The sequence below is a fragment of the Vespula pensylvanica genome, chromosome 2 (genome assembly GCF_014466175.1).
Source record: "Vespula pensylvanica isolate Volc-1 chromosome 2, ASM1446617v1, whole genome shotgun sequence".
NCBI classification, from domain to species: domain Eukaryota; kingdom Metazoa; phylum Arthropoda; class Insecta; order Hymenoptera; family Vespidae; genus Vespula; species Vespula pensylvanica.
Window position 1 is genome coordinate 18,787,083 of NC_057686.1, and position 13,284 is coordinate 18,800,366.

At 49.9% G+C, this 13,284-nt stretch overlaps 1 protein-coding gene across 1 annotated transcript in view; it reads right to left on the reverse strand.

The window, feature by feature from the left end:
• LOC122637932 (protein sickie) overlaps positions 1–13,284 on the reverse strand; it is a 64,627-nt gene that overhangs the window by 20,675 nt on the left and 30,668 nt on the right. Inside the window, exons 6-10 of the mRNA XM_043830472.1 lie at positions 8,405–8,558; positions 7,121–8,327; positions 6,524–6,955; positions 6,015–6,427; positions 2,163–2,454 (exon numbers count right to left, since the gene is read on the reverse strand). Coding sequence (XP_043686407.1) covers positions 2,163–2,454; positions 6,015–6,427; positions 6,524–6,955; positions 7,121–8,327; positions 8,405–8,558 — 2,498 coding nt within the window. The remainder of the gene's footprint in view (positions 1–2,162; positions 2,455–6,014; positions 6,428–6,523; positions 6,956–7,120; positions 8,328–8,404; positions 8,559–13,284) is intronic.

Below are 13,284 nucleotides of genomic sequence, written 5' to 3' on the forward strand. Positions count from 1 at the left end.
ACATAAATAGCCATTTTATTGATTTACTCGAAATTACTCGAAAATTTAGTATTTTATTTAGATTCAAGGGCTAATAGACGAATCTTGCGAAAGTACGTTGTGCGCGGATTATGCGCGACGTGCATCCGCGTACTGCATTATTTACTACGCATAACGATGAACACGTTGCACGGGGGAATACTCGAAGCTCCGGGCTCGACGTGATTCAGAGGGGTAGCCGAATATCAAGCGACCGCTAGATCCCTTCCCTTTCCCTAACTACGTTTCGCTTTCGCTAACTGGCTTTAGGTGAATCCACGACTCGTCGAGTGACTCACGTGACACAGATAGGGTAGATAACGACGCTGAACGAATATCTTTGTGATAGACCGTTTGACTCGGCGATAATCGGTAACGAATAAAAAGAGAAATAACAAGTTTTAGATCTTGCATCTAATACTCTTTCGACCTTATCGTAATATTCTTTTATTCCTCGTCGAGAGAAAACAAAGGGGGTCGCGCGCGTAGTAAAGCGGAGCGTTCGAGAGACGACTGCTTGAATTTCGTTCAACGTCCGACGTCGCTACGGTATGCGGTCGGCCCGATCTTATGGGCTCCCGAGACGGCCGAGAAACAATAAACGCAGGACGACGAGTACCTTTGAACTACGTCCCTGGCACTGATGTGAAAATAAACGAAGAACACTTTACGGTCGTAAGAAACGCGGTCGCGGCGGCGGCGGCGACGGCGGCGGTTTTAACGCGATCCCTCTTTAGTTCTCCACCTGGATTTTACGGATTTATTTGTTGTAATCCACATTGACGCGTGGAAAGCCTACGTTGTTCTTCTAGAGGAATTTCATCAAAAAATCTCCTACTTTTATAGCGACCTCGACGTTCGACGACATTACGATTTTCTTCTTAGATGTAATCTCGATTAATTTAAAAAAGACCTCTTTCGATCGTAATCGCAAAGGAACTCACCATGATCTTTCTCCGAAGGTCTCCTATCGCTACTTTCCCCGCATAGCTGGGTCGATAATAACGACAAGGATAATTTCAAACGATTTTAACGATTATTATGGCAAAGCACTCGTTTGCCCGACGACTAACCGTCTCGAGGGGGACACCTGAATCGACAATGAAAGTGGCGTCGTATCGTCTGGAAGGTCCGTAAACGTCTTTCGTGTTCTTCGTACTCGTCGCACGACGAAAGCGTTACTACGGCGTGGTTCGGTTCAACGTTCGATTGGACGAGAAAGAGGCGGCATAATGGTCCGAGGTAGCGCGAATAGACGGTCAAATATATATATATATATATATATATGTATGTACACACACACACACACACACACACACACATACGCGCGCACACACACGCGCGTATCTACCGTGTGAAATTTTGGGCTTGAAAAATGAATGACTCACGGGTCTCGCGTTCGGCATGCGCGTACGCGCGTACGGGAGCAACGTTTCAACGTAACTGCCGAGAGCGTGGACGAGCGCGCGCGCGAGCGCACGCTCGACGATTCATCGCTCGCCACCCCCTTTTCTCAAGCCCCCACCATAATCGCGCTTACGCTACGATACCGGCACTTCTAACCAACCGTACCTGACGTCAAATACTACTACCACGTTTCATTACAGGCTGACGCGGAAAGAAATCGTCGTCGAGCACGGAAGACTTTTCGCTCTTATTAGCGTACGGTTAGAAAAATTTGAAAAAGGGAAAAAGAAAATGGTAGAAAAAGGTAGGAAAGAAGAAAAAGGCGGGGAGAACGATTACGATTTCGCCTGGCAAATATCGATTTTATTCGACGAGACGAGCTGTCGTGACCCGGCTACATAACTCGGAGTCGCCTCGCGTAGGCCGCGATCTTTCTTTTCCCTTTTTTCTTCGTACCTCCTACTTTGTACTCTTGCTTTAGCCCGTTCCCTACCCGATCGTTAGTCGCGGTAGGTAGACGAAACTCAAAGTCGGACGATCAAACGGCAAAGATAACATATCAGCGACGATCGAACGGATTCCGGAGAGTCCGAAAAAGGAGTCGATGATTTTGGAGGATCGTCGGCGGACGTTGCGTCTCGGTGGTAGGATATCGATCGGCACGATGCTCCTGCTCTAGGGAAGGAGGAAGACGGAAGAGGGAAGAGGGAGGTCGCGGAGGTTGGAGGTTCGCTGACCTTGTGATGAGTGGAATGACCCGTGTGATTGGCGGAGGTGTGATTTCCGGCCGGAATCGAGGCCAGCTCCTCGATGGTGAGTTCGGCCAATGCGTCGGTCCCACCGCTGCAAGCGCCTAACAGAGCTCCTGCTCCTCCGACGAGGCTACCTCCACCGACGGTACCGGCGACGATGCAGCCTCCTCCGGCTCCATCCGACCTCACCGCGTTCGCCGACGGCCTCTTCTGCACCCTTCGCGAGCTCACCAGTTCCTTCACCCCGGACAATTCTCGTCGCGAGCCACCAACGTACCTAGGTAGAGAACACATAGAACCCCCTCTTTTATTATCCCATCTTATCGCTTTCCGATAAGTCGTCTATTATTAGAAACAAACTCTGTTCCATTCCCGAGCATTTCGCGGTCTTTCAATCGCATTTTCATAAGCCTCCATTTCATATCGTCGTACTCGTTCAAATATCTCTATCGTATTCGTCCAAATTTCCGCTACGCAAAGGCGGCCGTGTCTCTTGTAACAATTTCTTTTTTGGAGCGAGTTTTGGTCGCGACGAATAGGACAGGCTCCTATCGTAGACCGGTAGACCGCGCACCGTGTTCGCGTTGACCTCGCGTCGACGGATGAGCGATTTCTTTATAATTGCAGAAGGTGTCGTCTCTCAACGACTCGCCGGTCGCAAGTTTATTAGATCGAAAGACGGTACGCGCTCGCGCTAGGTATATACCAGGCTAAACTTCTTAACAAGGTTTCCGTGTAAACAACAGCTCTCGCCGCGTAGTCAACTTTGCATATTCGAGAAAATAGATACATATATAATAGCGGAGGGAAATACGTCGATCATTGGATGCTACGGCGAAGCCATTAAAGTGGCAACTATAACTTGCGGCGGTTGTATCTACCTGTTGTACACGCGTATAGGTATATAGGTGCATACAACGTACACTGTACGATGGTATACGTATATAGTCGAACGTACGAAAACCGACGAAATTCTATTAATCAGGGCAATAGAAGCTAGCCGTATCTTTGAAAGAATACCGAGAAAACGTAACGTTCCATCCGCTCGTAAATACGATCGAAGAATGGTTCTCGTTAAAAATTCATCATCGATCGTTTCTTCGGCTCACGCGTGATCGTACATAGACGTGCGTGTTTTCAGAGTACGAGTATGAACGTAGCGTGTTAGGGGAAGAACTAAGACGAAGAAGCGATCCATCTCGATAATGTAACTCGTAAACGATATATGCGTATTCTCGTAGCAAAGGTTAACCTTCCTCCCCCCGAAAGGTCGGCCGTTGATGAAATTTTCTTAATTACTCTCTCAGTCGGGTCCCTTCGAAAGAAAGATCGCTGAACCGAAAGATGCATGGAAATGTCAGATACGTGATATCTCGAAGCACATAAATCCTCATCTCTCTCTTTCTCCACGATAAGACGTAATTCGACTATTTCTAAACTTGTCTCTTACGTCAAAAGCGTTCACTTTTCAAACTCTGCTCGACGTTCACCAATAACGTTTACGTCGACAAGTTTATCGATGAAAGTAGGCTTCTATTCGAGGCTTTTAGAATTGTTGCCACTTTTGTTCCGTCTCTCTCTCCGGAGAACGCAGTTGTCACAGAACGAGAAAGATACGACGAATAGACGGAAAGCTTCTAGTCTAGACAAAAGGTATCGGAGAGTGTCGAACATAATAAATGAGAACGGAACGGTATGAGAGTTGGAAACGGATAGGAAGAGAGACGCGAGAAAAGATAAATCGATAAATATACATATTTTAATGTTCGTAGTGGTACTGGACAAGTCGAAGGGAAGGAATAAAACGGGGATATTAAGGAAGAAAGGGGGGGAGCGTAGGTTGGACGAGTGAAGAGAGTGCGACGTCGACGTCAAAGGCATCGGGTTTCTTTTTTTTGGAGGTCGCCTAGTCGAAGGAAGAGAATCCTTCGCGAGAAAGAGGAGAACGACGACGACGACGTGGTTCGCTAAATGAATTTCGTCGAAAAAAATCGATGTCGCCGTTGACGGATCAAAGGTGGTTCGCTCTCGTGGTGGACGAAGAGAAACGTCGAGGGAATAAGCGAGGTATATCGACGCCTACGCGTTCGCGAACGCCCGGCGAAAGTAAGAAGACGAAGGGGGAAACGAAACGATAGGTCGATGGATCGTGTCCCGAACGTACGGAGATGTAAACCCGTTTAAATTTATCTCGCGTCTAGGTTAAGCGAATTTCTAATCGAGCCGTGCAAAAAGTTATCGTTGAAATTTACCGTGACTCCTGAGGAAGGCGTGCCGCGAGACGTCCGCTATCCTCGAGATCGGTCTCTCACACGCGCACCACCCCCTTTTCCTCACTTTCTCTTTTAGTTCGAGACAGCTTCCTTTCGGTCGCAGAACGCGCACGAAACGTTCCAAAGTCGTATCCGAGAGTGAGCAAGATCGCAAGACGATGTGACAGGCAGCAGGGTGCGAAGGATCGGGCCAAGGTAGGATTGATACGTCCAAGACTTGTGCGTGTGCGTGCGCGGGTGCGTGTGCGTCCGTGTAAACGACGGAGGGACGCAAGGAGAAGGAAGAGATAGAAAATGGTTCGTTCGGTTGGAAATTTCTTCTCGAGGAAAGTGTCTCTCTCTCTCTCTCTCTCTCTCTCTCTTTCTTTCTTTCGCACGCACGCACGCACGCACGCCCGCACGCAGCCACTCGAGCACTTTGCTCGCACGACGAGGAGGAGAACGGCTCTGCTACGGTGGCTCCCGTTTCGCGACCTTTTCTACGAGAGAGAGAGAACAACCCCCGAAGAAAACAGGCTCGCCGTCCTGCGACGGTGGTGCCTCCACCGTCCTCGCCGAGTCTCCGCTACTTCGTCGGCAGATCGCGCCACCGACCGTGCCGTCGGTCGATCGATCGCTCCTTAAACTCACGCGCGGATGTACTCTTTGAGCGCAAGCGCCTCGTCGCGACTTGCTCCGTAGATAAACATGTACCTTCTCGTCCTTCGGCTTTGTCTTTCCTCTTTCTTTCGGCCGCCGCCGCCGACGACGACGAGGAGCGAGAGATACCCGAGAGAAGTTTTCGCGTTTCTCCAACTCCCTTTCTCCCTCCCCGTCTATCGTTCTTTGAAATCGTTGGACGGGACCTTTTCGATCGCATAGAATTCCAAGATGCTATTGTCCTTGGAATTTCTCGGAATTGTCCCTTTCTCTTCCGTCTTTTTCCTCATCGACAACGGAGGTCTAGCACGGGACATATCACGGGGAAAATGGGTATATCGCGCGGACGAGATCAAAGGACGTCGTTTCGTCTCGCGAGTGATTCGTACGCGTTTTATCTCTCTCCTTTTTCCTTTTCCCTGCTCTCTCTCTCTCTCTCTCCCTCTCTCTCTCTCTCTCTCTCTCTCTCTCGCGCGCGCGCGCGCGCGTTCTTTTCGCAGAGGACGAGAGCGTCCAACGCGTGTACGAGATTAGTAGCGACAATTTCGTCTAATTAAAGGCCATTAGTACGCGTCCGAGCGATCTCTCTTCGACGTAGCGGAGTAGAGGAGTAGAGGAAGGAACGAGACGAATGAGAGGAGGCGCGCGCGCACGCTCGACAAAAGCGACGATTTAAACGTTTAAAGCTCTCTCACGTGAGAAGAGCGTGACTCATTCCCCGTGTCCGTAAGACGCGACAGCACGTGCGAGCGAGATATAACGAGACGCGATCCGTCCGAAGAAAATGAAGATAGTGTCCAGTCGAGACATCGTAAATTTTATTTCGTTCTCCTAAAAGACGCGGCTAAAAGCGTAGGAAAAGTAGCAACCGAGCGATAAGCGGTCACAGGCGGTCGTGGACTCTCCCTCTCGCTCTCTCGCTTACCTCTCGCGATCGTGACCGTAAGCGGGATTGATCCTACGCGCGTACAAGGAAGCGCCTCCCTCCGACATGTAACCGTCGCAAAGATCGGACAGAGTCCTACTGCCGACGCTCATACCACCACCTCGGAGAACTTCGCCGTCGCTGAGATAACCCGAAGCTATGTCAATGTCCGCGTAATCGTGAGAGACGTGATGATGAGAGGAGGAATGAAGAATCGTGTATTGTCGCGCCGTCGTTCTACTCGGAAGGGTTTGCAGGGCTCTGGCACCGGGCGTGTAACCGCGAAGAAGAGGCTGCATCGGCTTCACGGTCATCTCGGCCTCGTCGTCGGCCAACGAACCTCCCCCGCCGCTGCCGCCGCCACCGCCGCCGACGCCGCTGCTGCTGCCGCACGTTGAACCTTCCGATAAAACCTGCCGAGACACAGAGCAGATAGAACGGAGGGGAAACTTTATCGATCATTGCCGTGAGAAGTCGACCGACGATCGAGATTAATAACGCTAAAGTACCTTTTCCATTTGTTCGAAGGTCGTGTCTATCTTCCGATTAGGTATCGTCTTGATCTCGCTACCGCTCTCGCTGCTCGGTCGGTAAATGACGCTGCTGTCGCTCGAATTGCTTTGGCCCGTGCTATTGGAATTGCTGTGAGAGCTCTCGGACATGAGATCGGAGATACTTGGCATCGGTGAGACCATCGCGACCGTGTTCGGATCGAGCTTGGCTCGATGCAAAATGTCGCTCTTCGGTTTGGTCGGGGTAGGCACGCTCGGCCCGTTGTTTTCTTTAGGCGGTTTCGAGGTACCCTTTACCAAAGCCGTGGGTTTCGGTATGTTAGAACCAGGACCGGTTACGGAGAGCGTAGGCCCCTGAAACGGGCCACCTAGGATCTGTTTTCCTGGAAACATATGGACGTTCCCGCTTTGTACTTGATTCGTAGGTGGCTCGGGATTCGCGATATCTTCCTTGATCCTCGAGTCTTTGCTTTCGGACGTGGATCGCGTTCTCGGACCGTCCCGCGAAGAGCTCGGCTTCGATACGTTCGAGGCGGGCAAACCGTTCCTCTTGACCTCCTCCTCCTCCTCCACCCCCTCCTCCTCTTCCGCCACCACCGAAGCCTCCGTCTCGTCCTCCTCGTCCTCCTCCTCGTCCTCCTCCTCCTCCTCCTCCTCCTCTTCCTCCTCCGGGGAGTCCGTAGGTATTCTCTCTTCTTCGCGAGTCGCGTTTTGCGCTTTCCACGGGGAAGTACCGGTTGACTTGTCCGAGATCGAAGAGTCCTGCTTTCGATTCGGTACGGCGTTCGACTCGCCTACGTCGACGTTAACGTCCTTTTCGACGACCCTTTCGTACGGCATATTCGCTTGGTTCATGCACTGCGTATGCCGATCGAACGGGCTAGGATTGTTTCGCGCGTTCGGAACGTTCGCGTCTTCCTGCTCCGTTCGCGATATGATCCCGTTCGCGTTGGACAGCAAACTCTTTTGTAGGAGCACGTCCTTGTTGACTCCGTTCGGAGGTACCTTGAGCGGCTGCAAGTGAACTTTCGGATCCGTTATCTTTCCCGGAAGGTCCATCTTCGGCCGAGGCGTCGTTTGTTTCGTCGCAAGCTCGTTTCTGCTCGAATTCGATATATTTTTGCTCTCCTGTTGACTGATATGTTTCGCCGGCGTCGTCGCCGTCGTATTATTTCCTTTCTGCGATTGCGTAGACGTATGATTTTTCAATAGATCTTGCAAGTTCGAGGACTTCTTGTCCGCCGGTAGTTTGGCGCAGACGTTCGCGATCCTTCCGGCCTCCTTTTTGACATCGTCCAACGGCAAATTTGTATAACCCGTCAGTTTCTCCGGTATCGATCCTTTCGTACGGGCGATCTTGCTGCTCTGAGTCTTGTTCTGTTCCTTCCTGACGGTCTTCGGACTGGCTTGCTTCGCCGTCTGCTTGCTCGATTGCAACTTGGACTTTAACGCTCGGCTCTTCGGCGGTTCTACTTGGATCCTGCCCTGATCGCAGAGCGACGTAGAACTGTCCGAGTGTTCCGAGCGTGCCGAGGAAAAACCGGACGAACTCGACGTACGCTTCGATACGCCCGACGTGGCCTTTCCCCTTTCCTGATTTTTATCTTTGTTGTTGAAGAGCTTGAACTTGTCGAGAACCGAGTTTTTGTTTTGCGCCGTGGTACTTCCACTACCGGAATACGGGCAAGCCTGCGTCGTCGTCGTCGCCGCCGCCGCCGCCGCTGCCGCCGCCGCCGCCGCCGCCGCCGCCGCCGCCGTCGTCCTAATGCCACTCGGTCTGCCCACGGCCGACGTTCTAGGACTGAAAATTCGACGACGAAATTTAAACGCTCGCCTCGATTACTCGCCCGTCGCCTAATTCTAAACGTTCCGTGTCACCTTGGGGTACCGCCAGTGCCTTGCCGATTCGCGTTCTGACTCCTCGGTTGCGGAATGAAGGACAGACCGGTCTGCGGTGTTTGTTGTTGACTCGGGCTGGTACTCCTCGAACTGCTCGCGCTCCCCACACCGCCGTTCCCTTGCTTCAGACCTCCTGAAAGGTTAAAAACGCAAAAAGGATAACAACGAATCCCCTTTTCCACGTTCCAATAAGCGTCTATTATTCCTCGCTTACGAGACTCGTAGCCGCCGACTCTACCGGTATTATCCAGTTTAGTCTCGGCGCGCAAGATTAATTCGTTTACACGACATAGAGTCGGCGGCGATCTCGCTTGTTTCTCCGGTCGCCGTCGTATAAACGACTCGATAAAACGACGATACGCGCGGCCTTCCTCGCCCGGGTACAATATATCGATAAGTATCCTACATGGCCGTTGTTCCGTTCCAGACCAAGTTTAAAGCTCCTCCTGCGAAACTTACTCCGACTATCGTCTCTGGTAAAATAATTATTCGAGTAATAATTGATATCGCGCGAACGCTATCAACTCTGCCCGTTGAAAATCGCGTCGAGCAGATCGCTCGAGCTCGTTTTACGCTCTCGTCCGCCCGTGTTCCACGGTAAATCTCGATGGTAACTCTTGCTAGACGAAATAAACCTCCGCGTTGATATTTATACACCCTCGTAGGTACTACCATCGGCCGCGCATGCAGATATTTCAAACGTTATCGATCGCTCGGGGGTTACGCGTCCGTCGCGATGAGATTTCGTTCGATAGTAAACATCGCACGGTCGTTGGTATAAACTTTTCGTCCCGTTATAAAAGTCCCAATCGAGCGGAGTAAGCGGAAAGGGAAATAATAAACAGCATCGATCTGGAACATCGGCAACGAGTGATATTAGCGAGATGGATTTGGCTGATCGACCGATCGCGAGCCTTGCGGTATGAAATCGTGATTTAACGAGCCTCTGTTTGAGAAGCACTCGAGCGTAACAACGGCGCGAATATCGTTTCCGCTTTATCAAGACGTTACTCGCTGACCGAGCTCTCCTCTCGCTTTACAATTTTCCCAAAGCTTTCGCTTCGTTCGCGCCGCGAGCTCTACGCGGAGAGAAAATTATTTGTAGTCTTTCGTCAACTTTTTCCTCGAAATTGAAAACACGGTCCCGTCCACGCGACGCGCCATCCCGACCGTGATCCTCGTAAAAAGCCTCGTGACGCGCGGTAGCTCTTCACCGACGAACGGTGTGTTTGAGAAGCACTCGATAAAGGAAACGAATCGCGAACGGCGCATGGAAATACTCGATTTATATTTTTCTCCAGATTCTCTTTCCACGAATCGGATATCCATTACGCGTTCGTACTTTGAATCTTAAAAAACAAAACGATTCCGTTTTGGTACACTCGTGGATGCGTCGAAAGTGAACTCGCACCTCTCGTGCTATTGTATCACGAAATGCTACGAAACGTTCGTACAAATTGCCCCCCAGGTTCGCCTTCTGTTTTCGTTATCGAGGAGTCGCGTTACCACCGACTACTACTGCGTACTCCCTAGTAGCTCGATTATCTTACAACGAACCGGTGTCAAGGATTAGAAGAGCCCTTATACTTTCCGTACAGCTCGAGACACTCTCTCTCTCTCTCTCTCTCTCTCTCTCTCTCTCTCTCTCTCTCTCTCTCTCTCTCGCTTCAACGGGCACGCAGGCAGACAGACACATTACGCATTCTCTACAGTTCGGACAACGACTCGAGAGCTCGATGACTAAGCCCTCTTTTTCGAGGAAGAACTTATTATCGGCTAATCGTCCGTCCGATCCGTTGTAAAAGTATCCGTTAGAAAGCTTCTCTTATTGTTAATGGGTACGCGTTTACGATAACGCGATCGTAAAAACGTAAAAGCTGCATTCCAAATATTCCAGAGTCTATACATAGATATGTCTACTCGGCAATTCCCTTAGAAAGTAGATACGTTCTCGATCGCGAAGATGCGTACAACAGGTCCAGCCCTCGGTCGGTTCGGTTGTCCTCAAAAAATCAATTTAATTTCGATGTGGGCTCGGTCAGCTGCGTTTTTTCTCTCTTCTCATCGTCAGAGAAGCTCACGCACGTGCGGCCGTCAATAGGAATTAGCACGAGGGTTGTCTCGACAAAGCGTCCGTTTCTCGCCTCTCTCTTTCTCTCTCTCTCTCTCTCTCTCTCTCTCTCTCTCTCTCTCTCTCTCTCTCGCTCACTTTCTCCCGTGGGATTCGAAGCAAAGTCCCGAAGGGTGTCACACTGACGATCGTGACTCACCCATCGACTCGAACACATTCTATAAGTTCAGCATCTTTCCGTCCTTTCTTCCCTTTTTCCTTCTTTCTTACGTCGACATACTCAAACTCGTTTCGAAGGATTAGCCGAATCCAATGCACATCTTCCTCCGCATCAACCAAAACAAAGTAAGATGATCCATCTCAAGGTAGAAGATTTTAAGAAGATTAAGAGAATTAGAACCAAGAAGCATTTTTTGTTTCAGGATGGATATCGGAGCGTTTAATAAGAAATAAATAAATCGAATAAAGAACTATATAAAGTTCTTCTAAACGTACGTAGGTATTTCTGTCGAAAAGACAACAAAATTCCTTCGTTACTTCGACGATGCCCGTTTCCGTATAACGACACCGACGCCAAAGAGTTTCCTCGAGTCTGGAGCAAAGAGATAGAGATAGAGAGAGAGAGAGAGAGAGAGAGAGAGAGAGAGAGAGAGAAAGGGAGTTTAGTGCTAGGTAAACGAGACAAGAAGGGTCTCGGTCGTTGGAAGAAAAAGGAAAGCATATATATGTAGGTACTCGCTCACCGGGCTCGAGCTCGTGTCGTTGTCGAAGAAAGCGTACCGTTGCCAGCGTCCTCGTCGTCGTCGACGTACCACCACCCTCGCGAATGTTCCTCTCGCGTACGAATCGTACGCAAAACATTTCCTTTTTCCCGTGGGATCGTGAACGAGTTGACGTTCGGTGAACGACTGCTTGGAAATTTTACGATGACGGAGGAAATCGCGAAAGCGTCGGTTCTCTCTCAAGAGAGAGGGAGCATGTTGCTCGGGTTTTTCCCTGTAGTAGTAGTCGTCGTCGTCGTCGTCGTCGTCGTCGTTGTCATTGACGAAAGCCGAGCACGACGTCTATAAGCCGTGTAAAAACCACGCGGAGGCCCTCGACGCGAATCGCAACGCGACGCTGCGAGAGTACCTGTGTCTCGATGCGACCGAGCAAGCAAGCGAGAGGGTGAAAAAAGCCGATGAGAAAGAGAGAGAGAGAGAGAGGGAAAGAGGCCGACGGTACACGCGTGTATAAAGGAAAAAGGTAAAGAGATAGAGACTGAGAGCATGTACGTAGACAAGAGAAAGAGAGAGAGAGAGAGAGAGAGAGAGAGAGAGGGACACCGAGAGGGATGCCAAGAGAGAACACGAGGAAGGGATTCAGTTCTTTTTGGCCCTCACCCCGTACGACCGTTATTTTCTCTTCGCGTCTCCATTTTCCGCAGTTTCTCGCCGTTCGACGTCCGTGTCCGCCTGGCGAATATACTACCGGCTATATCTATACTAGGATGTATCATAACTTTTACCATGCGTGCGTATTTAGGTGCCTTTACGTTGCGTATACGCTACTCCGATAAAATCTCCACCTGTCCGCAATCTCATCCGTGATAGGGACTAACGAAAGGAGCGAGCGCTTTGTTTGCCTACTTATCTAAATAGTTGCGGACCGCGCGAGAGGATATACTTTGCGATCCGTTTGGGTAGACCGACGAAGAGGATCGCAAACTCGCAAATTGCAGGAACGGACGTTGATAGGAAACATGAAAATTAAAGGCGGATACTCCGGTGGGTTACTCTTTTCGAATGAATTAATTATATATAAACGTAGATGCTAAGCGTAACATAAAATAAAGCGTACTTATGACGATACGCATGCGACGATACGACGACGATAATAAAGAAAGAGTTTTCTCTCCATGTACATTTCCATCTAATGCGATAATATTTTTAATCGGGGTACGTACTTGAGATATGCGTGATGGCACTTGTCGTCAATAATTGTTTCTTCGGTTGATATCGAGGTACTGCGAAAGAAAAGAGAAAGGAAGAGAAGACGAGTGAGAGGTAGAGAAAGAAATTCGAATTAGATACGTGTACGCGTGTAGACGCGTGAAAGGTTCTCGCGCACACCTGTGCTCGCGCGTCGCGTCGCGAAGAAACTGACTTTATAATTTCCGACGGCTCGTTTATCCTCGCACGAGGAGCGCGCGAGAGTTCGTTATACCAAAGAGACGTGATGTCCTTAAAAGCGGAAACGTGTGGGTGCGCGTGTCGCGACGGCACATCTCGGCCAACGAGATTAAGCGTAGCTATGGACGTATAATACGTCTACGGTAGGTAGGTAGGTAGGTACGCGAGCCAGGTTGAAAAGAGACGCGGAAGTACGCGCATGCTCTGCCTACGTTCCAAATCCAAACCGATCGACGGCGAGTCCACTGATACGGGTATTTCATCTTCTGGGCCTTCAAAGAGTCTTTACGATTCATTCAGCCATTTCGAACGCTTTCACTTTGATTTAGGAATTAGAGATTAATTATTTGCTCTCGCATTATTTCTCATTCGTATTAAATTCTCATTTTTTCAAGGATTTTTCAAAGATCTACCTGCGCGTAATGCGATTTTTAGCAACGGTGATAACAACTTTACGTAAACAAAAGAAGGCGTTGTTTCTATAAGCATCCTAGAGGAAACGAGCTATCTCCCTTACTCTCCGCTGAGAAAGAGCCTAGAGAGAGAGAGAGAGAGAGAGAGAGACGCGGTGCGAATAAAATTTCCATAGACACGACTCAATTTCTTTTCGAGCGCGT